Source organism: Cervus canadensis, chromosome 5, assembly GCF_019320065.1.
Source record: "Cervus canadensis isolate Bull #8, Minnesota chromosome 5, ASM1932006v1, whole genome shotgun sequence".
Taxonomy (NCBI): domain Eukaryota; kingdom Metazoa; phylum Chordata; class Mammalia; order Artiodactyla; family Cervidae; genus Cervus; species Cervus canadensis.
The window spans coordinates 68,647,027-68,674,923 of NC_057390.1; the positions used below are offsets into that span (position 1 = coordinate 68,647,027).

The window sequence follows — 27,897 nt, forward strand, 5'->3', positions numbered from 1 at the left end:
TGGATGAGCAGAAGGGAGGGAAGACCCCCTTCTGAATCCCTCCCACGGAGGACAGCAGTTGTGGGAGCTCCAGCCGTGGCCCTAGCATGTCTTCACATCCCTTTTGACTCTGCTTCAAGACAGTCTCCCTCCTCTACCTGTCCCCTCTACCCCACTCAATATTATTTGTCGCTTGTCTGGGGTTTCAGAGGGCCAGGGAGAGAGAATTGTCTTTCCTTCTCTCTAAACAGCAGGTAGCCCCACTACCACCCACACACCAGCAATGAGGCGTCTTTAGTGCCCAGTTAATGCCAAACAAAAGGGAGCAGCCTGTTGATGGCTGACTACCTTGATGCCTGGCTGCACTGTGTCTTCCTGGGCCAGGAAGGGCATCTTGCCCACTGCCCCAAAGCCACTCACCCTCTGTTTGCTCTTCAGACCCGCATCTCTGACTCCCAGTTTCACCTCATTCTCATATGACCATTAGTCACCAAATCCTGCAGTATTTTCTGAAAGAGGTTCTTCCCTCCCTACCTGCTCCTCCTCTAAAATTCTGCGCAGGGAGCCTCTGGCCTGGTCTGCTCTGGACCATTCCATCTCCTCTCCTCTCCTCTCTTCCTCCCAGACTAGTGCATCAGCAAGGTCATTCATCTCACGGCTCAGGAAAGATCAAATCAATTAGCGCATATCCCTTTATGTCTCTTTGAGCCCATCATTTTCCTCCTCAGTCCTTCCCTTGGTTCCTCACACTTAAGCTCCAAGCTGCATATCTTGTCATTGTCATTCCACATGTCTGGAGCCCCATTGTTTACCTCTGTGAGGGTCTCCTTATTCCCATTAGAGCTGGTCACTCCTTCCCCTGTGATCTGAAGTCCTTTGTTCATAACCCTTCCGGCCCCAGCTTCTCCTTGCAGAGTAAGTCACTTGTGACACATGTCTCCCACCAGCCTGAGCTTCAGTACATGTACACTGCCCAGTATATCTTGTTGAAGAATGAGGACAGATTTCAAAGCCACCCTCATCTCCTGTCTCCTCTGGAAACACACCTGTATCATACCCATCTAGATTCTAAGTCTTAGAAGGGGATTCCAAGAAGTTAATCTACCTGCCAGCCCTCCACTTTTCCCTAGAAGCACCAAATGTGCCCTCTCCTCCCTCCCACCTAAATTCACCCATTGGCAGAGCTTTCCTCAACCAGAAGACCCCCAGGCACCCCTCCCCACTTTACTACCGGGATTGCCTTTCTGTCATCTGGAGCCTTCATCTTCTCTCAAGGTTTTTCTTGTCACACCTCTATAGAATTCACAGGACTGTAAGCTGTAGAAGGTTCTATTCTCCATCCCCACCCACGCACCCCCCGGACTTTAGGTTGGGTGGTATCAGGGTTGAGAATTAGGCCAGAGTGGACCGAAAATTCAGTCAGTCGGAGCTCAGCCTCTCACATCACCAGGTGATGCTAGAGGTGAGGCCCGCCCCCAGACCCGTTCACGGATCCAGGGAGGCTTACAGTCCTGTGCAGTTAAGGCGGCCTCTGCTGGGTGCTTATGGTCCCACAGGTCCAGCTAATGCATGACAGACTCCCAACCCAGCTCTTGCTGCTGCCACCCCAGCTACAGCAGTCTGCACTGTCTCCTCCCCATGACAACTCAGCTCTGGAATCTGGCCAGTAATTCTCCGTGCCAAGAACTTCAGACTTTTTGGGTCCCCACATTCTACTCCTCTCTTAAAGGGCCAAATTCAGCTGCATGTCTAGAAAGGGAAGTGGAAGGACCAGGAATGGAGGCACCCAGAGGTAGGTCCAGAAGGAGGCTAGGTCTGAGCCCCACCCGGCACTTTCACACCACTTCCCCATTGTACTGCCTTCACCGACATATGCACCTCCTCTTTGTCAAAAGCCTCTCCATCTGCCCAGGCCTTTCTCAGGGCCTCCTTCGGTTGTTTCCCTCATTAGAGTTTTGTTTGTCCTCATTAGAGTCAGTGTATCCCACTATCTGAGCCCTGATAGCACTTTGTTTTAGCTGCTCTAAGGCAATAGCTACCTTCTAAAACATCTCACAGTACTTAGGTAGGCATTTGTCTTGTTCACCAAAGGCTTCCAGAGATTAGAAAGGATACCCAGTTCATTTGTATTCCTCGTAATGCCTATCATAATGATTTGGTTGGAGTCGAATCTCAGCTCAACCACTAACTAGCTGTGTGGCCTCCATAAGTTCCCTCCCTCTCCGAGCCTCGTACGTGTAATTCCTTAGTAAGAGGTAGACTCTAAGGTGCTTTCCTTTGTGCTGTGAGACTCTACAGCTCTGTATATGAAAGGAAAAGGGAGGCTGCGATCTGAGTCGTCCGTTTAGCCCCCATCTCTCCTGTGGCCCTCTGTCTACAAGGCTCCTGGTTTTGACCAGGACTTGGAAAAGGAGAGAGAGATGGGACATCTGATGAAGCTAATCTAGGGGACCCAGGACCTGGGAGTGAGGAAGGAGCAGGCAAGCCCTTGAGCCAGGCCCCAGATTGAACTGCGTTGCCTGCCTCAGTCTCTTCACAGAGGCCCCTGAGCCCCTCCCTGAGGAGCCCAAACCCATGGAGATGTCCTTCCACCACTGCCACCGGGACCCGCTGCCACAGCCGGGTCTCACCCCGGAGAGGATGCAGGCGCAGAGGCAGCTGTGCACCGCCTGTGCTGTGTGCTGCGTCTTCATGGCTGGGGAGGTTGTTGGTAAGTTAGAGAGCATCTCCTCCAACTCCATCCTCAGGATGCCTGCCTAAGTTCCTGGGGGGAGATGCAGACAAGATGGGGTTGGCTGGGACAGGGGAGCCGGGTGCCCAGGACTCAGGAAGTAGGAGAGGGTGAGGGACAGGCAGTACCAGGGTGACTCAGGACTGCTTATCAGTACAAACGGGTCCTTTAAAAAGCCTATTTTCTTATTATTAAAACATGTTATTGTTGGGACTTCCTTGGTGGTCCAGTGGCTAAGACTCCATGCTCCCAATGCAGGGGCCCTGGGCTCAATCCCTGTCAGGGAACCAGAGCCCACATGTTGCAGCTAAAGATCCCACATGCCACAACAAAGATGGAAGATCCTGCGTGCTGCCACTAAGACCTGGTGCAGCTGAATGTTTTAAAATAATCTGTTATTGTAGAAAAACTAGAAAACGCGAATGAGTGAAAAGAAGATGTGTGATCCCATCACCAGAGAAAAACCACCATTCACATTTTGGTATATGTCCCCCCCAATCTCTTTTCCATGCCTCCACACGCACAGCATGATATTTGCTTAATGGAACCAGATGATACGTCACTTCACCCTTGCAGGTGGGTACTTGGCGCACAGCCTGGCCATTATGACTGACGCGGCCCACCTGTTGGCAGACGTGGGCAGCATGATGGGCAGCCTCTTCTCCCTCTGGCTCTCTACCCGTCCAGCCACCCGCACCATGACCTTTGGCTGGCACCGCTCAGGTAAGGTGCCTGCATGGCCTGAGGACCCTTTGACCTGGTCAGAAGGTACCTCTCAGGGTCCTGGGCCGTTCTCTGACAGCTTGTCTCCCCCTGCAGAGACTCTGGGGGCTCTGGCCTCTGTGGTCTCCCTCTGGATGGTCACTGGCATCCTCCTGTACCTGGCCTTCATCCGCCTGCTGCACAGCGACTACCACATCGAGGGGGGTGCCATGCTGCTGACCGCCAGCATCGCGGTCTGTGCCAATCTGCTGTACGTTCCAGTATGGAGCAGGCACCATGTCGGAGGCGGGGCGAGGGGTCCTCCTGCAGGCTGGGAGAGCAGGCTCTCTCCGCCCAGCAGACCCACAGCACATGCACACAATTCTCGCCTTGCCGCCTTGGGGATGTCTGAGAAGGGGCTGGGGTGGAGACCTAAAATTCAGGGTCAATAGACTTGATTAAAGGCCTGCTGGGTACTGGCCCCTCTGCTGGGGACCATCATCCATGTTGTCCCATTTAAAGCACACAACCACCCCTACGAGGTAGGTGGTGTCACCCCTGGCATTCAGTTAATGAGAGATGGTCAAATGGTTAGGATTCCAGCTCTCATGGATAAGAGCCTGGGGTTTGATACCCGTTCGGGGCGCTGAGATTCTGCAAGCTGTGCGGTGTGGCCAAAACAAATAACGAGAGGTGACAAGGGGCCTTGCCTGTCCAGGGCACGTAGCAATTTCAGTAGCAGGGCCAAGATCTGAATCTACATCTCTAGTACCAAGTATTCCTCCCTCCAGGCAGCTCTGTTTGTCTCTCTTGGACAGTATTGCTTTCTTCTGGGGATTGGGAAAATAGGGAGAAAACAGGTGGAGAAAGGGCTCCTGGGAGGTGAGAGGAGGGGGCATGGAAGTGGGTGGAGGAGGCTGGGAGCAGGCCACCTGGGCTGAGCTGCTCTGCTTCCCCCTCAGAATGGCTTTTGTGCTGCACCAGGCTGGGCCTCCCCACAGCCACGGGTCTAGGGGGGCAGAGTATGCACCGCTGGAGGAGGGGTCCGGGGAGTCCTTGCCCCTGGGGAACACCAGTGTCCGGGCGGCCTTTGTGCACGTGCTGGGAGACCTCCTGCAGAGCCTTGGGGTGCTGATTGCCTCCATCCTCATTTACTTCAAGGTACCATGTGTGCAAGTCTGCCCCAACCTTCCACTTTCCTCTCTACACCCCAGCCCTGCCTTCCCTGGGTCCCCATCCCCATCCTACTCCCCCTCCCAGCTCCATAGGACCCCTAGCCAAGGGTTATGGTCCCTTTCCCCTCTCAGGCCCTGTTTGTCCAGGGTGCCCCTAGATCTTCCCCTGAAAGGTTCCTGATTCCCAGGCTCTTAGGGCTCTCTTTCTCTGCAGCCTCAGTATAAAGCAGCTGACCCCATCAGCACCTTCCTCTTCTCCATCTGTGCCCTTGGATCCACAGCTCCCACCCTGCGAGATGTTCTCCGTGTCCTCATGGAAGGTGAGTCCGATGATGCTGCTTCCCTGCATCCTCCGCACCGGGCCCTCCCTGACTCCACTCCAGGACTAGGCGTCCCTCTTTCCTCTGAAGAGTGTGTGGGGAGAAGGCTTATTGCTGGAAGGAGGATTCAGGGGTGGGGTGAACTGTGGGGATCTACAGGGTGAGTGGTACAGGATGGGGAGGTGGGGTCCTGACCTCTGGGCAGGAGCAGCTTTGGCAGTAAGGTGTGGTGGGTGCTACTTGCAGGGACTCCCCGAAGTGTGGGCTTTGAACCTGTGCGGGATACCTTGTTGTCGGTGCCAGGAGTCCGGGCAACCCATGAGCTGCACCTGTGGTCCCTGACGTTCACGCACTACGTTGCCTCCGCACACCTGGCCATTGGTGAGTCCACACTAGCCCCAGCCAGTTACTTCCCAGAAACATTTCTCCTTTCCCCTCCCACCCTCCAAACATAGGAAGCTGGTCTGAATTACTGGGACTGTTCCCGTCTCTCTGGCTTTCTCATCCTCTAGCTCTGTCTTTTGTATCTTTCTCTCTCTCTCATGCGTGTTGGAGCCCTAGACAGGGTGTTCTGGGGGAGGTTTCACCCTCTTTAAAGTAGTACAGGGCACCAGCAACCCTTTAAAAGATCACTGGTACCCACAGGTCTAAGTGATGGGGCATATCGAGGTAAATTGTGGCTCCTCTGCTCCATGTAACTTTTAAAAATGATGATTATGAAGACTGTATGGCAACTAGGAAAAATGTTTATGGTATAATGCTAAGAGAGAAAGCTGAATATAAAATTATAGCCACATTATGATTCAACTATTTAAAATATATAGGGTGACTCACAAGCTGACAAAGGATTTTTGAGTTTCTTCCAGATGCAAGAAGCAATCAGAGACTTGCAATTTGGATGCCAAAAATATTATACTCTGTAGGATATTTGATGGTAACTCTAGAGGGACAATGGGAACAGAATATTTGACATCTGGATCGTTGTGGAAAATCGGGTGATGTGGCTGCTGAAATACACAGCTGTACACTGACACCCAAAGAGAAGAAGCGAATAGCAAAATAAGAACAGTTTAGCCTGTTAGCCTAGTCAGTTAGGGATGAGTCTCCCCAACCTTTTCTTTGAACAGTTGTACACTGTTTGTACAACAGAGAGAGAGAAAATAAAGCTCCCATTCAATCCTGGCTTTCATGCCATGCAAAACCCCTGGGTCCCCCTTCACCCATCCTTATCTGGACCCTGGTCTGGCTCCCCACTCCCTTGGGAGCTCGCTGCTTCTTATCACTACCCCGCAGACTCCGCGGCTGACCCCGAAGCTGTCCTAGCTGAAGCTACATCCCGGCTCCACTCCCGGTTTGGATTCTCCAGCTGCACGCTGCAGGTCGAGCAATACCAGCCCGAGATGGCCCAGTGCCTGCGCTGCCAGGAGCCCCTCCAGGCCTGAGCCCCGGCCCCAGCCTCACCCCACTGCCAGACCCAGGCTCTGCCCTGGACTCTCCTGCCTCCCTGCTCACGGAGAAGGGACGGAGCTGGGCCCGCACCCTTCCCCTCTCCCCCGCTTCCACCTGCCACCTGCCCCCCCAGCCCCAGTGGGCAAGACCAAAGTGTGTGTGTCGGGGAGTGGGCCAGAGTCAGGCTGAGCAGGGAAATCAGTGCAGTGGCAGTGTCGCGGGAGTAGAAGTCCTGTGGTCCCCGCTCCCCATGGTCTGGGGAATCCCCAGTGTCCTTTCTGTGCAGTTCATGTGTCTGCGTGGCAGCCTGGATGGCTGGGGGCATCTGCCTGTCTGTGTGCTGTCCATGTGCCTATGCCTGGGGGAGGTCAGCAGGGGCCCCCTCCCCACGTGGCCCTCGCTCTGTCTATGCAGGAGCCCCAAAGCCCGCACTTTGTCCACATGTTCTAGCCTTGTGGTTCTGTGTCTGTGTGTGTTTCTTGGTGCTGTGGCCTGTGTGTCTCTGTGCCTTGCGTGGCTGTGCTGTGATCTTTATGAGTCTGCACCATCCGTGTGTCCATGTGGGATTCTGTCTGTCCATCCTTCTGTTGGTGCTGTGCCCTCGGCTGTCCCAGAGAGAGGGAGACTCCGCCGAAGCTCCGCCAATAAACTTGTGTCAACTGCACCTCTCAGCCCTGCGCCAGCTCCTCGGGAGGGGGACGTAGAATTGGTCATCTGGGAACTGAGGGAATCCCTCTGCCAGAGTGACCTTGCACAGCCCCCCTGCCCCCTTCCCAGCCCCTCCACCCTCAAAGATCTGTTGCAATGTTGTGTAGGCCGAAACCCACCAGTCTCTTTACTACCTTCCCCTACTTGGCAGCATGGAGTCTGGGTCCTTGACACAGGGGGACACCCACACATTCTGGGCTTGGTTGTAGGAGAAAGACAGATGGTGAGGGGCCAGGAGATCCCAGAGAGTCATTCTGACAGGGATGGCTCGTGGGCCAGAAGCTGTGGCTGTGTGCGGGAGTGATTGGACCACAGTGCTGACCTGGCTGTGTGCTCAGGCTGTGTGCTCAAGCTGTGTGGGAGGTGCTGGGGAGCAGCCCCCAGTCCTGGCTGCCCCAACTCTGACTCCCAGCAACCAACTGGAGTCCAGGTTTACGCCAGGGACCCTAAGGACCTCATTCATCATTACCCTCCCTTTGCCTTAAGAATCACGTATTTTGACAGATTTGACCTTAAAAGTCTCATTAAGGGATTGTTCATTTTCGCTTTAAGAAAAAAAATCAAACTCTGTACTTTGATTTTGGCTCTAGTGCCAGAGTCTACTAGCCTTCATCCCAGGTTGATATAAATTCTAACCTGCAGCAGAGACCTGGAGCAATTTCATTAGCCCATGCATATTTCTCCAAGGCTTCTCCCTCACAATGGAAGTATCTTTATTATTAAGTTCTCTTGATTTTTCACAGTCAGGAAAGCAATACACGTTTGCTTTAAAAACCTATCAAAAGAGGGTCTTCCCCGATGGTCCAGTGGTTAGGACTCTGCATGCACACTGCAGGATGCACCGGTTCCATCCCTGGCTGGGGAACTGAGATCCCACAACCCACGTGACCCAGTCCAAAATCACAACCTATCAGAGGAAAATGTATAAAGTGAATGATTCCCCTAAAATCTTACTCCCAGAGAGAATGGCTATTCACAGTTTGGAGTCCACTCATATTTTCTCATCTTCTACAAGAACATAAAAGGATCACTTTATAGTGAGAATATGTAACCTGCTTCTGTGATTCAGCTGTCTCTCTGGGTGCATCTTTCCAAGTCAGTACACAGAGATTTCATCACTCATTTTAAGGTGTGGCCTTTGGACCCATTGAAGATAGGCCTCTGCACTCTGCTCCCCAGCTGGGGGCCTTGGACCAAGCTGGGCGAATTGTTCGCTGCCGGCGGCTGGCCTGAGTCAAGCACGGGAGGATGGGCCGGCAGTCCATCACACGCGGCGCCAAGGCTGCCCCAGCTGCAGTCTATGCTTTGCTAGTTCCTGATACTTTCTCATTTTACGACTCATTGACTATAGGCCCCAAGTGACAGGATGGGGGCGGGGAAGAGGGAGGAAATGAAGAGCGGAGAAAACGAGGATTAGATTTTTACACTAGGAACAGCCTTAAATGGCAGCCCTGCCCTATACGTACCAGGCTGTGTCCCCTTGCAGGGGAGGGGACAGACCTCACATAGCAGCAATCCATCTCGGTCCCCCACCCATCCATTCCTGCAAAACGAGGAAGAGGAAGCAGAGGCTCAGAGAGAGAATGGGACTTCGCAAGGTCAGCCAGCAAGTGACCAGGGCAGGTGCAGAGCCTGGGCTCTCGCTCGCTCCCATCCAGGCCCTTGGAAGCTCTCTCCCAGTTGAGTTTCTCAGCAAAACTCTTGCCCACTCCCTCCCAGCAAACTGCTGCCGCTGGCTCGCCCATCCTGGCACTCTGCCCTCAGATCCCTTGGTTCTCCCTCAGTCTTCTGCTCATACTCTGGTCACTGGTAACCCTGCTGCATTTCAGCTTTCCTAATTACTAAAAGAGGGGTGATGTGACGTTGTGGGTGTGAGTGTGCCTGGTATAAAGAGGGCACGGAGGAAAGGGTTACCTTTTGTATGGAATCTGAGAATGAGGGGAGGGATTTCAGGGCAAAGGGTGGCCTGGCACCCTGATAGTGGGGACAGGAGCCCACATTTATTGAGCTTATACTTGGCGCCAGGCACTGCGAGGCAGAAAGTGTGATCTGTGCTTTACAGATGGAGAAACTGAGGCTGACCCTGCCCATGCAGCTAGTCACGGTCAGAGTTGAGTCAAATTCAGCGCTGGCTGCAATAAGTCCCCAGCCGTTTTCCACACTGCCCTGCCTTTCCACCCCCCTCCTCCAGGCGTTGCTCTGTTGAGGACAGGGAAGGACAGAAGAATCAGGAGCATTTGCCCATTCGTAGGGCACTCCCAAGGGAGTCCAGGAAATCCTTATCTGCAGGAGCTGCCTGTCCTCCCGATTATCTCCCCAACCCACCTCTCCGCTCGCTTACCCAGCAGGCCCATGTCCTTCCTTGATGATAAAAATGAATGGTGGAGGGAGAGGTGAGGAGAAAGGGCCGGGGAGGGGCGGGGACCAAGGGGAGGCTTGAGGAAGAGCAAAGCAGAGGAGGGCCCATCCGTCAGCCCAGCCCTGGCAGCTCTTTACACGGCTGGTTAATAATACCAGGGGAGGAGAGGGGAGAGGGCCCCTCTGGAGGCCCAGAGGGACCAGGAACAAGGGAGAACCAGAGAGGAATAGGAGGTGGGCGGAGGGTCAGAGTGCAGTTGTAGGAAAGTTCAAGAGAAGTCAAGGAGCTAGAAGGAAAAACCAGAGTGGGAGGCAGTGGGTTGAAGGGCCTCCTGCTTCAGAGACATGAGGGGGATGTGGGGGGCAGGGCGGGATCGGGGCAGCTGGGCTGGCCCTGCCCTCCTCACAGACCACTCACCTGGGGGCAGCTGGACCAGCTGGCCACAGGCGGGACCAGGCCTTCCTGTCTGAGGGGCAAGGGCTGAGGACTCAGGGAGCAGAGGGCAGCCTGTATGTGGCCAAGAGCAAGCTCAGAGTGATAAAGTGGTGTCCTCCTTCCTCCAGGGGCCCTGCTGCCCCTTCTGGCACTTCCCTAAGATGTGGGCCCATCCTGGCTGCCTTGAGCCATGCTGTCTGTAACAAAAGGGGGAGCATCGTCCCCCTGCGGCCTGTGGTAGCAGTCCAGGCAGCCGGAAGATTCTGGAGGGACTGGCAGGGTCTCAAGTCATGCTGGGAAGACCCCTGCCCCTCTTCCTGGCAGATTCCCCCACCTCTGTGGGGAACCACTTAGGGAGTTCCTTTGATGGTTTTTTAGGGGATTTTTTGGGTTTGCTTTTTTTTTTTTTTTTGCCACACCATGCAGCCTGCTGGATTTTAGTTCCCCAACCAGGAATGGAATCTGGTCCCAGTAGTGAAAACGCTAAGTCCTAACCACTAGGTCAACCAGGGAATTCCCTACAGAATTTCTTTTATACTTGAAAGACTTTTCCTCCCCAACTGTGAGAGCTCCCTGGGCCTCCCTGTCCCAGCTCTGAACCCCCAGACCATCTCCCTGAGCACCTGGTCAACACCTTCCAAAGGGTGCTGGGCAGTTCCCAAGTGCCTGTGGAGCAGAGCCTGGGGCTACACATGCAGCCCTGGTCTCAAAGGCTCCCACAAAGTGGGTCCTGTTGGCGGGTCAGGTAAGAGAGAGTTGGGTGGGGAGCATGGGGAGGAGGAGGGGCCCAGTGTTGCTAGAGCCTGAGTCGCACGCCTGCAGCTGCACTCCCCATGCTCCCTCTGCCCCAGCCCTCCTCCCTCTGCCCTCTGGCTATAGCATCTGCAGCCCCTTGTGTGGGTGGTACTCACTCAGAGGACGAGTCTCCTCTTGTCTGGGCTGAACTTCTGCACCTGGCACCAACCTAGAGGCCATGGTAGCCACCCTGGGCCACCCTCACACCTCACCCTTGGGCTATTCCTGGCTTCTCCTCATGAGCTAGAACTCCCAGTCCTTCTGTTACCAAGCTCCTACTGGCTCACTGCACAACAGGCCAATAAAATTGAGAAATGAATTGTTGGGTCAGGAAACAGTGACTTTTTTCAGAAAGGCAGAAGACTGAGAAGATGGTGGACTGGTGTCCCAAAGAACCATCACTCTGGAGTTAGAATTGAGGCCATGTTTATTGTCTATGGCTGTGCCACATGGGGTGTGGGGTCTTAGCTCCTTGAAGGGATAAGACCCATGCCTATCCCTTGTGTTGACCACGAGACTGCCAGAGAAGTCCCTCAGACTTCTTCTGTCCTAAAAGGGGAGAACACATGGTTGGTTGTTACAGACCTCTTGGTGCTGGAATCTTTTGTTCTTGGCAGCTGTTTAGGTAGGTCTGGTCACAATGTTCCTATAAACCTCCAACAAGACAAATATTATTCTCTGTTCTACAACTTTTTATCTCTGTGTGAATGGAAAAGTGTTAAACTTTTAAAGATCAGAACCTTGGGACTATCCTGTATATTTTAGGCTATAGGCAACCTTCTTAATTTGTAGCAAAGGTAATGTGTGTGTGTTAGACGCTCAGTGGTGTCTGACTCTTTGTGAGTCCATGGACTGTAGCCCACCAGGCTTCTCTGTCCATGGAATTCTCCAGGCAAGAATATTGGAGTGGGTTGCTATGCCCTTCTCCAGGGGATCTTCCGGACCCAGGGATTGAACCCAGGTCTCCCACATTGCAGACAAATTCTTTACGGTCTGAGCTACCCAGGAAGCCCCCAAAGCAAAGGTAATAGTAAAAAAAAAAAAAAAATTATTAAAATTAAAACAAGCAAACAACAACCCAGATCCTTCTGGAAGATTTTATGGTTAATTCCTAAGTTAATTCTCCTCACAATTGGAGAAAAGTACAACAGCCTCTGCCATCCTAGCCTAGAGCTATGCTCCTGCGGAAGACTGCAGGCTCTGGGTGTGGATGGGTTTCCTTTCTTAAAGGAAAACAAAACAAAACAAATCTTCCCAGACTAGAACATGAAAGCTCTGTGTAGGTGATCTCCAGGAGCACCCCTTTCGAGTTTTCCTCTCTCCTCTGGTACCGTACTCATGGCACCTGGTCCCAGGGTTTACTGCCTGACTTTCTCTGACCCAAACAGTCAGAGCATCCATTTCCATTCTCTGATTCCCTTTGGCCCAACCAAGACAGGCTATAAATTTTAACAGGACTGTCGCCAAAAAGCCTAGGGAGGAACGAAAGGGAACCAAATCCAGGAAATAAAAGACAGCTAGAGCTTCCCAAAATAAGCAGGTTTCAGACATTAACAATAGAAAACTTGCCTTTTCCCTGACCTTGGAGTCTGCCCAGAGATCACTCCTGGCTCCCTTCCATCTCGCCCACCTGCTGCACCAGAGCAGGATGAGATCTGGACCTGGTTGCACAGGATTTCTGAGAAGGGTGGCAAGGGGCTGAGGTTGCCTGGCAGATTGATAACAGCCCCTGAGGGAAGGTACTGCTTTCCTTGTGTTCATCTTCCCAGCACCAAGCTCACAGCCTGGCACCTCATAGACTCTCAGTAATAACTGCTGGGAAGGAATGAACGATTGATGGAAGGAGGGGGAAGGATTGGGCGTGGGGTCAATACAAAGCCAGTAAAGTGCCCTCTTAGTCCCCAGGCAGGCCCCCATCCCTGGCTCAGCAAGCCCATGCCTTACAGGCTGACTCCATAGGGCAAATTTGCAGCACAATTTTGTTGTTGTTCCATAGCTAAGTTGTGTCCAACTGTTTGCAACCCCATGGACTGCAGCACTCCAGGCTTCCGGGTCCTTCACCATCTCCAGGAGTTTGCTCAAACTCATGTCCATTGAGTCGGTGATGCCAACCAACCACCTCATCCTCTGCCACCTCCTTCTCCTCAGTGAGAAGAGGAGGGAGTGGCAGAGGATGGTAAACAATCCTTATCTCCCCCTTCTCCTGTGGTGGCAACTAATCAGGTGACTTCAAGGAGGAAGTAATTGATATTTCTAGAAAGGGTCCTCCAGGGTGGGTGGGGTGCCATGGCCCAGCCTGGACACTGCCTCCCCCCAGCCCTACCACAAACTCATTGTGTCTAGCTTCCCCCTGAGCCCAAGGGGATGACCCATTAATTAATCTCCTGAGGATCCATCACAACTTTCCCAACCTTTTCTAGACTTTCAGGTTCTAATTCCAACATCTTTTATTCTTTGGCAAACAACCTCAGCTTCTAAGCCAGTCCCTCACTAAGCCCATGAACTTGGTGTCTCACCTTCTTCCCACAGAGCATCAGAGTAATAACTCTTGTGATTAAGTCTGTGCCTCAGATTTCATTCTCTGTAGTCTCCTGCAGAGTCTGATCCTGTCAATATCTCTTTGCATGCCTCACATGCCTGAAATCCTGGGCCTCTCTGAGAGCTTTCTCCTGAGTTCTTCTCCACCCTTTCTGAGATTCAGATTTTAGCTGATTGCTTTTGCTCCCATTCTTTTGGTGAACTAATACAGAGGCACATATTTAAAGAGTTTTCATTACCTTTATGTTGATGATTCTGTCATCAACAAATGTTACTTAAGCACCAACTATGTGCTCAATGCTTTACTAGGTGCTTGGTGCTTGGGGTATATTAGTGAGTAACATCCCTGTTCTCACGTATGTGTGTGCACTCAGTCATGTCCACTCTGTGACGCCATGGACTGTAGCCTGCCAGGCTCTTCTGTCCATGGAATTTTCCAGGCAAGAATACTAGAGTGGGTTGCCATTTCCTACTCCAGGGAATCTTCCTGACCCAGGGATTGAACCTACATCTCTTGCTACTCCTGCATTGGAAGGCAAATTCTTTACCACTGTACTACCTGAGAACCCTGCTGTTATGTTATCACATATAAATATCACAATTGACCTCTGTCGCACTTAATCCAATTTCCTAGCTTTGTTATGGATGTGACATCTCCATATTTATGTCCCACAGCAGCTGAACAGTATTGTGCCCAAGCAGAATTCACCTGTCCCCACTCTAAGCTGGCTCCCTGTCTACACCCATCCCTGTTCTCCCAATCCCAAGATGCTGCAACAACATCCTAACTGGATTCCCTGATGATGGAATGGCTCCTACCCCCGTCTCTTCCAGGTGCTGCCTCCAGACTAGTCTTTCTAATGCACTCCTTCTCAGCCCTGCACCATCACCAGCACTGTCCCCCACAGTCCACAGGATACTGTTACAGAATTACAGACGTGTATCAGTGGGCTTCCCCTGTGACTCAGATGGAAAAGAATCTGCTTGCAATGCGGGAGACCTAGGTTTGATCCCTGGGTTAGGAAGATCCCCTGAAGGGAATGGCAACCTATTCCAGTATTCTGGCTTGGAAAATTCCATGGACAGAGAAACCTGTTGGGCTACAGTCCATGGGATCACAAAGAGTCTGATATGGCTGAGCGACTGTCACTTCACTTCACCAAAGCTACACTACAACTTGCAATCCTCATGTCACTGGGAGCTTCCAACTCTACCCTTTCAACTTGCAGCCTTAGGGGCACTGACTGACTTGTCCAGGGTTGCAGGTCATTAGTGAAAAGTGGCAGGAACAGGATGAAGATGGTCTAAGTGGAATACCTATTATGAGAGGATTTCCTTCTTCACTGCAATAGGGAAGAGTTGGGGGAAATGATTTTGCAAGGAAAAAAGGGAATACATTAGGTTAGACCTGTTTTTCACAGAGGTATGTATTTAGAGAGTTCATCCAAGAGTAAGTGTAAGTAAAAAGGAATGCTAATATTTGTAAAGTGTTAGAATAGTGTTTGGCACATAACTAGAGCCATGTTAACTTTTTTTTTTTTTTTAAGAACTAGATCAAATCACTTAAGAATCTCAGGAGGAAAGGAGACTCGGAAACTTCATTTTTTAAATGGTTACTGTTAATGCTAATCACCTGGAGCACATGAAGTTGCTTCTTAATGGACATGAAACAGGCTCAAGCATGAGTGTTCTGTTTAAAGGTTTGTTTTTGTTTCTTACTGATAGCCTCTTTTAATTTCCCAGTGTCATAAGAGCTTCTTTCTGGTTGGAGGGGGAAAGAAGTGTATTCAGCTTTGAGCTGAACACCTCCACCACTTAGCGCTGAGTGGAATGTGTGTGCCCCTTGGCAGCAAACACTGCTTCTACTGAGGATGAGCTGCACTGAGTCGTGGGAATCTGTGTGTGACAGAGTCCCTGGTACTTGGGAAAATAATCTCTGATTTGTCTGAATAGCCTACGAAGAGTAACTGAAGTTCTCGAAAGGAGTAGAAGCATTCTAAATGGATACTCTCCAACCAACCAGGTCCTCCAGGTACCCAAGGGAGAACTCATCAGGGTCAGGGGTTTGAAGAGCCTGGGAAGGGTTAACATTAGGGGGACTGGAGACAGCTCAGTGCCCCAAACAGATGGTGTTATATCCAGTCCCATCCTTCTTCAAACAGTGCCCATGGCTATAAACTCCTATTTCTGTGGGAATCTACCTGCAAACCTCTCAGTGTGGCTCATCAGACTCTCGACTCTTGACAGTACAGAGCAGAAAGGTTCTGCTGGATCCAGTACATTCTCTGACCATGCTGCAGACACTGAACTGCCACTGCTACATTCAAGAAAGTAAGATTCTTCACTCTCCTCCCACCTGCCAAAGCTTGCCCCTCCTCAGGAACCAGCCCGAACCCCAGCTCTGTGGGCCTTTCTGACTCCAGGACACCTGGGCTGGTCTCTCTTCTGAGAACCAGCTTGCCACACATGCCTTAGAGTTACTCTCTGGGAGCTTAGATTTGTGTGACTTGTCTCTCCTATTGCCTTTGGATGCCCTGGAAGCCTGAAATAACTTTTTCCTTTTTATTAGAAAAGTGGGTTTGAAGTCAAGTGGTCCTGATACATGACTACAAGCGATGTGACTTTGGTCAAGCCACCTTTTCTAAGCATGTCTGCATCTGTAAATGGTTGGAAGTTTAGCATAGGATTAAATGAGGTGGAAAAATTCCTGCTTGTGCTAAGTTTCCAAAAAATGAGTTCTGTCTCCGTTTCCCATCTCTGAAACTTGCTAACAGCTCTTTTCCCAAAGCAGGTTCTTCCTGAACATTAGAGCAGTTTGGACCATCATGTGCCAATTCAATCTGTAGAAGTCATTGGATGCCTCACTATCTAAGAGGCCTCAAAGTTGAGGGTGATAACTACCTTGTTTGTCCTTATACTCCTACTGCACATGGTGCTTTGTACCCAGAGGGTGCTAAGTGAGCCTGTTGGATCCAGAAATTTCTCTAATGCTACTGAAGTTCATGGATTGGAAGAGTTCACACACTTCCCCAACCCCCCTAGCCCAGGGTTCCCCAGCCAAAGGGTGCCTCAGCGCCCCTGGCCTAGTCCAGCCTAAAAAATCCAGCGAGGTGGTCTCCCAGGGAGAGCAGGTTGTGGGGGTGGGCTGGGGTTGGAGGCTGGGGTGTGTGTGTGTGTGTGTGTGTGTGGTGCTCCTCTAAGGGATGGCAGCTGAGGTTCTGAGGATGCAGTGGTCACCTGAGCCCCTGAGGAGAGGACTGACCAGAGCAGAGGAGAATAAAGGCTTTCAGCAGGGGCTCCCAGACTCCTGGTCATGGACCAGTACCTTCTTGACTGGTGGCATTAAAGTACACAATAAATGTAATATGCCTGAATCATCCTGAAACCGTCCCCACCCCTCCACCCCCAACTATAGGAAAATTGTCTTCCATGAAATCAGTGGTCCCTGGTGCCAAGAAGGTTAGGGACCGCTGGCCTAGAGGAGAATGAACCTCACCATCAGGGCCCAGATGCTCAGCACTCCATTCCCCATGACTCATGCACCTGAATGGAGGAAGGAGGGCCAGACATGGATCAGTGGAGCACAGGCCTCAGCAGCACCGAGAGAATGGTGTGTTCCTGCCCAGAACCTCCAAGGGCCACCACTCTGAAAATTAGGGCCTGCCTGTTCCCCTGACCAGAAGAGGGGCTTGCCCAGCAAGGTGCTCTTGTATTTGAGAAACGCTTCTCATTTTCTAGAAGAAAGCTCTGCCTATTGGACTTAGCATCCTCTGCTAAACCCAGGATACACTCAAGGAAGCAAGAAGCAGAGGCAGCTCAGCTGCTTTATTAAGTCAGTGGAAAAGTAACTATACAGATTTGAGGTGCAAGAAGGGAGACCGGCTGATTGGGCCCCAACCCCTGCGGCCCCACCTCCATGCTAGATAGCTCCAGTCCAGTCCAGTGTCTGAAGCGTGGTCCCCACATGTGTGCATCTGAGCACAAGGCCTATCTGGATGCCCCAGAGCAGCAAGTAAGGGTGCAGCCTCTGTGGAGGGTACGAGATCCCATCCCCAGCAGCTGGGCCTGAGCAGAGGGCCCTAGAAGCGGCCCAGCACAGTGGCCAACAGAGCCATGCGGATGTACATGCCGTTCTCTGCCTGGCGGAAGTAGGCAGCTCGGGGATCTGAGTCCACCTCCACACTGCAAGAGAAGGAAGAGTTACTGCCCCGCCCAAGACAGCCTGAACTGGACTGAGTGCAGGCCCCCGCCCCCATGCCCCCAAGCACAGCCCCAGTCTTGATTCCAGATCACCTGATCTCATTGACACGGGGCATTGGGTGCATCACCACCATCTTCTTCTTGGCCCGGGTCATGATGTGCGGAGTGAGGATGAACTGGCCAAAGCACTGTGGGAAGGGAGGAGCCCCCGTAAGCACCTCAGGGCCGTGGTGGCTACACGGAGCCTGGGCCCCCACCGCCAGTCCCCGGAGGCAGTTATCACAACCGAGGGGCCCAGCCGTCCTGGCTGCTAGTCTGGAATGCCAGCAGCTACACCCCAGGCTGCTCCTCCCCGCTTCGCACTTACTGCTTCATACTCCTGGGTGGAGCCGAAGCGCTCCTTCTGGATGCGAGTCATGTAGAGCACGTCGGTGTCCGGCAGCGCCTCCTCGATGCTCTCAAATTCCTCCTAGACGGTGAGGCCCGGCCCGGGTGAACGTGGTGCCGGCACTGACCGTCCAAGCCAGGTCCCTCCCCACCCCTCCACGGGAGGCCTCCCAGGGCCTGACCTGCTTGGTGCCACGGGAGGCCACGAAGGCCCGCACATCAGGGGGCATGCGCAGGCTAGGGGGCGCCACGTAGCGCAGGCTGACGCGGTACTGGGTGAGCAGGCAGGCCAGCGAATGCACCGTGCGGCCATGCTTCAGGTCGCCCACCATCGTGATCTGCGCAGGGAGCGGGTGGGGGTGGGGGGCAGCCCGTCACCAGGAGGGCCCCAGACTGAGCACTCTCCCACCCCCATTTTGAAGCTTTCAGCCTCAGGACCAGAATGGAGGCCTCCTTGATACAACAGGCCCTGAAATGCAGAAACTGCTTCCCACCTGCCTCCCTCTCCAGACTGTCCCAGGGCAGGCCTCCGAGCCCCGCCTGCACCCTTACTGTCATGCCGTTGACCGTCCCAAGCTCCTCCCGGATGGTGAAGATGTCCAGCAAGGCCTGGGTAGGGTGCTCTCCAACCCCGTCCCCTGCGTTGATCACTGGCCTCCGGCAGTGCTTGGCTGCCAGCTGTGACACGGGGACAAGGAAGGAGAATTCTTTCTTCTGAGTCTCAGGGACCCCCACTCCCCGCCGCAGTCCCCTTCTCCTGGGTCCCCTCACCCATCTGGCCCCACCTGAGCCCTGCAGTTACAGGAAGTGTCTGTGGGCCCCGCCCAGTCGATCCTGCGCTGGCGCAGAGGCCGGCCTCACCTCCACTGCCCCGGGCTGGGGGTGCCGCAGCACGACGACGTCGGCGTAGCAGCTCATGGTCTGCACCGAGTCAGCCAAGGACTCGCCCTTCTGGACGGAGGACGTGGCTTCGGAGAAGCTGAGCACAGCGCCCCCGAGCCGGGCCATGGCTGCTGCAAAGGAGCTGCTGGTCCGCGTGCTCACCTCGTAGAACATGGAGGCCATCACCTTCCCCTGGGAGGCAAGATGCATATGTGTGTGTGTATAGCTGTGTCCATTCCGGGGAGCACGTGGGCTGCTGCCTGCTTCATCAATGTGTGCTAGAGGGGTGCCGAGAAAACCCTTCCCCGAAGCCTCCCTGTGACCTGTTGGAGCCCGGGCATCTCCAACAATGTGTTCCTGTGAGCTAAAGGTCTGCCTCCAAAAAGCTACTGTTAAGAGTCTGAATGAGACGTTTGTTCTCTGGGAGAGGAAATACCCAGTTCTCTCCCACAAAGACATCAGTATCAACCAATGGACTGGGTTACTGTGCCCTTGTGCTGGCACTCAGGGCTCACAGGTCAGCTGCATACTGATCAGAAGAGGGCCACCACGGAAGCGGCCTAGAGCAGCAGGACCATCAGTGCAGGGCTTACCTATGGAGGGTGTGGACTCCCATGGGGGAACCCAAGGTGGGGGAGGGAGACCCCTCTGACTACTTATGGAGCCCTGCCCACTGGGCCTGCATCCTCAGCCCACAGCCCTGACCCTGACCTTGAGGATGTCCAGGCTCCGCTCCTTCTGTACCATCATGCGCAGCGTGTGTGCCACGTTGAACAGGTGAGACATCTGAGAAAGATCCCAAGTCAGCTGGAAAGGGTGTGGCCCCCAGGGCTCCTGGCCCCAGCTCTCCAGATCCTCACAGCTCCGGGTGGCCCCCTCCTCCCTCCCCCAGGCACCTGATCCTTGGTGAACTGCTGGACGGACAGGATATGTTGGCCCACTAGTGAGTGCAGCAGGGGTGAGGTCTGGGGGTGCAGCAGGCCAGGGGTCCCCAGGTTCTGGGGTGACGCCTGTCTAGGTACTGGTGGTGGAGGGTAGCAGATGCCATCAAGGGTTCCCATCAGCTCTGCAGAGTGAGGGGCGTGGCAGAAGAGTCTGGTCAGAGGGCTCCTCCTACCCAGGCCAGATCAGAGAGGTCCCCAAAGGTGAGCAAGCGTGTGCTCAGGGCAGTCTCTCACCTGGCTCAGCTGCCTTCCGGGAGGTCTTCTCCTTTGGCTCCTCAGCTACAAACAGGGTGACAAGACAGATGTAAACCTACACCTGGGGTGTGTGAAGAGCCCCGGCTTCCCGGGACTCTGGATCACAGTGTCTGTGTTAAACCAGCTCACACCACGGTAGCGGCAGGAGGTTAGCTGAGGGCAAGGGTGGCAGCCCTGGGCACGGACCCATGATTTCCCACGGGAGCTGTTGGGTGTGATCAGCGGTGCCCTCCCGGGACCCTCCCAGCTAGCAAAGGGATCCTAGGCAAGGGGGGCGGCCAGGCCCACAGCAACCGACAACCTGGATTTTACCCCACGCTCTGCTGCCCCATGGGGTCCCAGCTCCTGGGCGGAGGAACACAGCTGCCCATGACAAAAAAGGGCCTGTGAGAAGAGGCTGAGGGATGCCTACCTCACACTGGGTGGGCTGATTTAGGCACAGGGGGGCACAGGGGGTCAGATGAGGATTGGGGCGGTAGGAAGGATAAGGGAAATGGACAGAGGGACTGGAATAGCTCTGAGGCCAAAGAGCCCCCAAACTAGGGCCACCTGGGACACTATGGGGAAGAGGAACCTATCCCTACATGTGTCTAGGTTCAGGCGGCCCCACCCTCTGAGTCACAGGATCTTTCTCTTACCTGGCAAACCTGGGTCGGAGGCTCGGTGGATCCGGGGAGGTAGGTGGAAGCGGCCATCGGGGAGTGCTGGGCCGCTCCGGCGGGGCCTCTCCGGGGTCTGGAGAGACAACACCAGGTAGTGACATGACCCTCCTCAAGTTCAGTCCCTCAAGAAAAGCCAAACTGCCTCCTGTCCACTCCATCATGTCCCCTCAACCTGCTCTCTCACTGAGCTGCCCCCAGTGGGGGTGGGCCAATGGCCTTTTCGAGATTTCTCTCTGGTTGGGTTAATGGATTAGTATTTCCCGCAGGAAGCCTCCTAAATTGAGAGTTAATTTGCAGTAGACAGGGTAGGTGGTGAGGATTTTAACTGTTAAGTGATGAACCTTCCATTGCCCCTGAACCACCAATTAAAACGTTTGTGCTGTTTATAACTGCCCCTGACTATACCCCCATGCCCACCACCCAGCCCTGAAAATTACCGTGGTTAGCTCACTGGCAGCCGGGGCCGAGGGCGTGAGCTGCGGAACAGCACCCTGTGGCCACTTGCGGACGTCCTGTCCGTAGCCCGGTGGCACCAGCACCTGTGGACAGAAGGCAGGGAGGACAAGTGAGCCAGGCAGGCAAGAGGTGGAAGCTGACAAGCAGAAAAGATGCCCCGGGGACCTGTGCCTGGAGGGGTAGTGGGACCATGCAGACCTGCTGGGGTGGGAAGAGAACGGCACCCAGTAGGTCACGACTGCCCAGGCCTGGGCCACACACGTACCTGCCCGTCAATATAGGCCACCTCCCCGCGCAGGACCACACGGCGGACAGTGCCCTTCACCTTCTGCCCTTCAAAGGGTGTCCAGTGGGCCTTGGAGAAGGGCATGTGGCTGGGGACTGTCCATTCGTGCTCCAGATCCACCTGCCAGAGTCATGGGTCATGCTGGACACGGGCGCCATGTGCACCCTCTCCCAGGACTGGAGATGCCCACCCAACCCCTGGCCCCACCCCTCCACATAGATGTCCTCCTGAGGGGGGTCAGAAGAGCCCTGCCCGTCCCCAGCCCCACCCCACACCTCCACATAGGTGTCCTCCTGGGGGGGCAGGTGGAAGATGCGCCGAGGGTTGTGGTGCAGTCGCTGCAGCACGTCGTCCAGGCTGAGCCGGCCCTCGCTCACTGCCGTCAGCAGCAGGGGCAGCATGGTCTCCAGCCCTGGGAAGCCGGGGGGAGGCCGGGGCCCACACTTCTCCTCCACAGTGTGGGGGGCTGGGGGAGAGAGCACCACCCTCAGAACAGTGGCCTCCACGCCTGGGGAGTCACACACGCCACCAGGAAGGGCCTCGCTACCAACCCTGACTCTAGCTTTTCCTGGGAACCTGAAGACAGGGAAGCTGGGACTGCTGCCATCTTCAGGGCGCACACCTTCCACCCAGATTCTCTCATTTACTGTTTCCTTGTTTGCTCATTCGTTCTCTCAGTAAATACCTATCAAGCGCCTATGACAGACCAGGAACTTGGTTGGAGTCCCACCCAGACCAAGCCCAGGCACCATGGAGCCCAAGGTCCTGACCCAGATCCCCTGGGCCAGGGGGTACGTCCCGGGCCCTCTCACCATGGTCGGAGGCAAAGCAGTCAATGACGGCCATGTTCTCCCACAGGGCTTCTACGTCTTCCCGGGAGCCAAGCTCGGGCCGAACCTCCCCTTTCCCGGGCCCCAGACGCTCCAGGTCATCACGGCTCAGGAACAGATGGTGGGGTGCCACCTCACAGGTCACCGGCAGCCCCTGCGCCTTTGCCGCTTTAATCAGCAGGATCTGGGGGAGAGCAGGGAGACCTCGAGGAGGGGAGCGTCCCTCAAGGCCCTGACCTGCACAGTCCCCACAGCCAACCTCCCCTCCTAGAAAGTCATGGGGCAGGCGTGCTGAGCCGCCCCTGCCCCCAAGGACCATCCTGATCACCTGGAGTCACTGGGAAAGCCACTGGGGCGCCTCTGGGGCTCTCACCTCCTCCTTCCGTGCCACGTGACAGATGTGCACCGAGCGCTGGGTCAGCTGGGCCACCATGAGGATGGCTGCGACACTCTGCCGCTCAGCGTGGGCCACGATGGGGAGGTGGGAGGGCCATGTCTCGAAGTGCTGGGGACAGGAAGAAGGTTCCAGGACCCTGCAGTGCCCGAGCCCTTGCGGGGCTCCTGACTCGCACTGCCGAAGCCTGCTGTGAGGGGGCCCTCAAACCAGGGGTACTGGCTGGCTGGCCCCTCCCCCACCCACCCCCTACCTCCATCCACTGGACCACACTGTCCAGCCGCAGTTCAGAGAAGGTCTCGTTGAGGTAGAGCTTCAGCCCCGCAGCAGACCCAGCCACAGTGCCCAGGGTCCCTGCATTTTCTGATGAGGCTCCGAGGAATAAGGCATAGTCACAGCGGGCGCCGGCCTCTGCCAGCTGGAAGGGATACATTCGAGATAGGGCCCATCGGCACCTGTGCCAGTCTGGCTCCCATGGCCTGGCCCCTGGGGAGGGGGTAGAGGGAGCAGGGTACAGGGAGGTGGGGGATGTGGGTCACCAGGAAGCAGGACTGGGGCTCACCTTCTGCGCCAAGGCCAGGGCAGGGGCGTCGGTGATGGGGGGCCGGGTATTAGGCATGGCACACACCATGGTGACACCCCCGGCCAGGGCAGCAGCTGTGCCCGAGGCAAAGTCCTCCTTGTGTGTCCCCCCTGGTTCCCGCAGGTGCACATGGACGTCGATCAGTCCTGGGAGAACACACAGGCAGCAAGTTGGAGGGAGAGTCAGAGACTGAAGGGCATCAAGGTAGGAAAACAAGCAGCGACTGACACCAGTGAGAGGTGGAGAAGCTCTCAGTCAGGGGCATCGTGGATGGAGAATAAAGAGCTCAGAGTGAGGAAGATTCTGGGCCCTTCCCACTCTGAACAGTCCAGGGTGGAGTGGGCCCCATGGCTGTCCTTCACCGCAGCCCCTACTGGTGTCCAGGAGCCAGGTTCTCTCCTGAGATGCACTTACCAGGTAGCCGCACAAGCTTCTGGGAGGTCATGCAGTCAACGTGCACCTTCAAAGGAGGGGCTGGTCCAATCTGTCCCAGTGCCTACAGGTGAAAAATCAGGGTCAGCAAAGATTGAAGGGCAGCCTGGGAGCTGCAGATGGGGCTGGGGTTTTCCCATAAACCAGGCTTCTGCCTCTCTACATCTATCTTCTCTGTTTGCAGCCACAAAGCTTGATGACTAGCGAGGCCGCTCCATGCAGAGATTCCCCAGCCCCAGAGCATGCTCACTTCTGCCTCCTCCCTTGCTGACACTGGCTGCCCCAGTCCCAGTGCCCGGGGTCTCAGTTACCTCCACAAACAGTTTGGTGCACTTGATATCAATGATGAGGGGTACGGAGAAGTCAGCGGCCAGGCGCCGCGTGCGGTAGCCCTTGGTGACAAAGGAAGAAAGACGCCGGCCCCCAGCCCCACGCATAGACAGGTTAATCACTAGCTCAAAGTTTTTCTCAGCGAGCTGCTCCAAGATGCTTCGCTGTGGTGGGCACTCTCCATCCACTGCCTCTTCAAAATGCCAGTCCACAGCCGTCACCTGTGGCCCAGAGATAAGACCAGAGCAACCTAAGCCTGGTAGGGGGCCAGGGGGCCAGCCTGAAGGCAGGGGGAGGTGGCCCAGGAGCCCATGAGGAAGAAACGGAGGACCCACAGGAGGGGGACCAGGCCATTTCACTTTGCTGCAGGCAAAGCATTTTTCTTGACTGGAAAATCTCTACATTATGGTTACCAAGGATTCTGCAATATGGAGCTCCCACAATACACAGAGAGAGAATTATGGAAGGAAATATGCCAGAATGTTAACAGTGGTGGAGAGATCACGAGGGATTTTTTTCTCTCGTTTTCTGTATACTCTACTGTTCTACGTGGAACAGATGATTCATTTTACAATGATATGGAAAGCAGGGAAACAGGGAGAGAATCCCATGTACTCTCACATCTCAGGGTGGGCAGTGGCAGGGTTGGGTGGGAGGGGGAGGGGGCACCCCATACCTTGACGCCATGCTCTGTGTAGAAGTCAGCGGTGCCCAGGCTGGCGTAGAGGCTGTAGCCCAGGCTCTCCAGCAGCCTCACAGTTGGGAGCAACTCACTTTTGTTCTGAAGAAGGGAGGATGAGGTTGTGTTTCTCCTGTCTTCCACTTCAAGTTAGCCCTGGCCCAGGGAACCATGGCCATCTGTACCTGCCCCCTCTGACCTCTTCAGGGCCCACCCTACCCTCCACCCTACCACCCCCCGTGTGGGTTCTTACCTTATAGCTGCCAATGGTCAGCAAAATGTTCTTCTTGGGGATCTTAAAACCAGTGCTGAGCATGGCCTTAAGGTAGGCCTCGCAGCGGCTCTCCCCAAAGCCAGCCACTTCCCCGGTACTGGTCATCTCCACACCCAGCACCACGTCAGCCCCCGCCAGGCGGGAGAATGAGAACTGGGGCACCTGAGGGAGCATGAGGTGAGAGCAGCCCACATCCCTGCACCAGGAGGGGTGGCAATGATCCCCTCTCTTGGCCTTCTCCAGACAGGGCGAGCCTTCCCCAGACAGGGTGAGCCTTCCCTGTGCTGCCCTACATGAACCCGCCAATCGTTGGCTACTTCTCAAACATGCTTGCACTTCCCTTGGCCTCCACGAGGCTACTCCCTGGCCTTGGAATATTCCTCAACAAGCTCGGCAAATCTCAAATCTTGACTATACTCCAAGGCTCAGTCCAAACACCACCTCTTTTCTTGAACCTTCCCCGGTCACCCTCTATGGAAGTGGCACCTCCTTGAGCATTTCGTTTTGGTCTCTACTCTGCAGGTTTATCACACGCTACTCTAGAAACAAGCTGTTTGGGACCCGACTTCTCTTGCCTCCCATCACTAGAGTGGACGCTCCTCAGGGAGGAGGGCCATCTTATTGCCCTGACCACCCAGCAAGGCCTTGCCCACAGGAGGTGCTCGCTTTATACGGCAATGGACACACAGCTCAGGCAGCAGGTGAACTCCCTCCTATCTGCCTCCCTGCTGACTGCTAACCTGGGGCTTCAGTCTTCCTTACCTTCACCCCCACAACTCCAGAGCCAGTCATGAGTCCCACAGGCTCCACTTCTTCCCCCATGATGACCCGTGTCGCCAAGGCTACTAGGTCCACACCTAGTGTCTTGGAGACGAAGGGGAAGGAGCGAGACACACGCACGTTGCATTCAATGACTTTCAGCTGGTCGTCCTGGGCAGACAGATTGATCAGGCCTTCTGCAAGTGGGCTTATGACACCACCCCACTGAATCGGGTCTTCCCCTCACTCATCGTTCTGTGGATCATCAACCCAGGACAGGGGGCAGGTTGACTGTCATAAATATTGCGGGCCTGAGATGTGACCCCACCCCTCCAGCTCTCCTCCCCCTATGAGGGTTCCCCAGCACAGTGGCCAGCACAGAACAAAAAGGCGCCACAGTCCTCGGGTCCCTTTCTGTAGCCCCCTCTCACTACCTTGGCAATGAGCTGCAGATTGAAGGGTCCTGTGACCTGCAGCTCCTGGCCCACGGCATGCACAATGGCTTTGATCCGCTCCAGAGTTTTGGCAGTGATGTCCTGTGGTGGGGTCACCAGTGTGGCATCACCTGAATGCACACCTGCGTTCTCCACATGTTCAGAGATGGCGATAGCTGCCACCACACCATCACAAGCCACAGCATCCACGTCAATCTCCTAGTGGGGCAAGGTGCACAGGGCAAGATGGTGAACAGCAAGGGCCATTTCCTTCTCTCACTTGCCCCTGCAGGAAGCTTCCCTGCTTTTAAGAGCCCTGGCACAACCCATCCTTCCCAGATCAGAGACAGGGGAGTTGCCTCCGTGGCTGAAAGACTGCTTTCAGAGACTCATCTGCAGCCTCCCACCTTGGCCTCCTGGATGAACTTGGAGATGACCACAGGGTGCTCCTTGGAGACAGCTGCTGCACTGCTCAAGAAGCGCTCCAAGTCCCCATCGGTGTAGGCCACGTTCATAGCAGCACCGCTCAGCACATAGGAGGGGCGCACGACACAGGGGTACCCCACGGTCTGGCAGAACTGGCGAGCAGACTAAGGGCACAGGGAGCTTAGCTGTGTTGCACGCACTCACCCATGATGCCATCTGGCCTCCAGCCCCCACCCAGGCCTCAGCCCACCTCTAAGTCACTGAGCTCCCTCCACTGAGGCTGGCTGATACCAATGGTGTCGAGGAGCCGGGAGAACTTAAAACGGTTCTCAGCTGAGTCAATGGCTTCTGGGGAGGTGCCCAGAACCCGACACTGCTGCCGATGCAAAGCCATGGCCATGTTGTTGGGCAGCTGCCCGCCCATGGACAGGATCACACCTTCAGGGTTCTCCAGCTCATAGATGTCCATCACCACCTGCAGTAAAGGAGGAGAAACAGGTGGTGGTTAACAGATAGGGTCAGGGGCCTGAGCCTTCTTGCTCACTGCCCTTCATTCTTCACCCAAACCTCCTCAAACCTCACAAGTTCCAAAGAGTCTGAGGTTTGCCAGCCACTCCTACCTGACGGGCCACCCAGGCTCACAGGCAGCCTTAACCCGTCTCACCTCAAAAGAGATTTCATCAAAGTAGAGTCGGTCACACATGTCGTAGTCGGTGCTGACTGTCTCTGGGTTGTAGTTCACCATGATGGTCTTATACCCCATCTGCAATAGGAGGGGAAGGATATTCAGCAATCAGGTAGGTGGACAGCATGAGGAAAGGAAGCCCAAGTCCCTACTTCAGAGAGTACTGCCTTTGCTGTCTCTGAAATTGCTGTACAGGACGCCTGCCTCGGGAGGGAAGGTACTGGAAAAGTAGACACGGAGTTCTGGAGAGGAACCACATGTAGGGCACAGGACGGCCTAAGGGACCCCCAACCCCATTAAAGCCCTATGATAGATGTGAGGCGCAGCAATGAATAGAAAGTGCCAGGATCAAGTATGGGTGGAAGGCGGCTGCGGAAGCTGATCAGTACAGCAGAGGGAACCATATGAAAGACGAGCTTGGAGACCTTTCGGAGCTGCTGGATGCAGCCCACAGCACACCAGTCAAACTCGACGCTGGAGCCGATACGGTAGACGCCAGAGCCAAGGACCAGGACATGAGGTGTTCGAAAGCTGAGGTCATGGGTGGTGCCCCAGTATGTCAGGTACAAGTAATTTGTCTGGGCCGGCCACTCAGCTGCAACTGTGTCAATTTGCTTCACTGCTGGACAGATCCCTAGTTCCTGACGCAGCTTGCGAACAGCCAGCTCTGTGCTAAAGGAGAAGGGTCAAAAATATAGACCATGGGAGTGGGGAATGGCCCCAGCAGAGGGCAGAGATCCAAGAGAGGGATCAGAGAGGAAAATCCCAGGGATGAAGGGCAATGGCCTCCAACACCCCCCCTCCACAC

The 27,897-nt window shown here is 54.7% G+C and overlaps 2 protein-coding genes and 1 long non-coding RNA gene across 5 annotated transcripts; 2 read left to right on the forward strand and 1 right to left on the reverse strand.

The window, feature by feature from the left end:
* Positions 1–1,709: 1,709 nt before the first annotated feature.
* On the forward strand, positions 1,710–7,020 carry LOC122442644 (zinc transporter 3-like). 2 transcript variants are annotated; one of them, XM_043470488.1, is made up of 8 exons: positions 1,710–1,771; positions 2,508–2,689; positions 3,287–3,433; positions 3,530–3,683; positions 4,375–4,573; positions 4,802–4,907; positions 5,154–5,288; positions 6,201–7,020. In XM_043470488.1, the coding sequence occupies exons 1-8, from the start codon at positions 1,725–1,727 to the stop codon at positions 6,347–6,349; spliced, it is 1,119 nt and encodes a 372-aa protein (XP_043326423.1). In that variant the 5' UTR covers positions 1,710–1,724; the 3' UTR covers positions 6,350–7,020. The 2 variants fall into 2 exon arrangements, with proteins under 2 accessions (XP_043326423.1, XP_043326424.1); XM_043470489.1 differs by having other exon boundaries at positions 5,211–5,288.
* A 7,735-nt stretch (positions 7,021–14,755) lies between these two features.
* On the forward strand, positions 14,756–15,876 carry LOC122441712. Its single transcript, XR_006269427.1, has 3 exons — positions 14,756–14,891; positions 15,145–15,223; positions 15,354–15,876. It is a non-coding gene; the product is annotated as an uncharacterized LOC122441712 (long non-coding RNA).
* A 1,125-nt stretch (positions 15,877–17,001) lies between these two features.
* LOC122441949 (CAD protein-like) lies at positions 17,002–27,848 on the reverse strand. Of its 2 annotated transcripts, XM_043469104.1 has the most exons (28): positions 27,515–27,848; positions 27,069–27,167; positions 26,655–26,879; positions 26,386–26,568; positions 25,979–26,197; positions 25,548–25,715; positions 24,765–24,947; positions 24,509–24,613; positions 23,814–24,053; positions 23,485–23,566; positions 23,050–23,216; positions 22,741–22,905; positions 22,467–22,598; positions 22,076–22,277; positions 21,539–21,729; positions 21,243–21,383; positions 20,959–21,060; positions 20,498–20,594; positions 20,172–20,222; positions 19,839–19,883; positions 19,557–19,726; positions 19,372–19,446; positions 18,640–18,852; positions 18,331–18,456; positions 17,961–18,116; positions 17,759–17,860; positions 17,485–17,579; positions 17,002–17,373 (listed from the first exon to the last, which is right to left on the reverse strand). In XM_043469104.1, exons 2-28 carry the CDS (start codon positions 27,165–27,167, stop codon positions 17,271–17,273), a joined length of 3,837 nt encoding a protein of 1,278 aa, XP_043325039.1. In that variant the 5' UTR covers positions 27,515–27,848; the 3' UTR covers positions 17,002–17,270. The 2 variants fall into 2 exon arrangements, with proteins under 2 accessions (XP_043325039.1, XP_043325040.1); XM_043469105.1 differs by lacking the exon at positions 20,172–20,222 and having other exon boundaries at positions 27,515–27,846.
* Between the last annotated feature and the right edge of the window lie 49 nt (positions 27,849–27,897).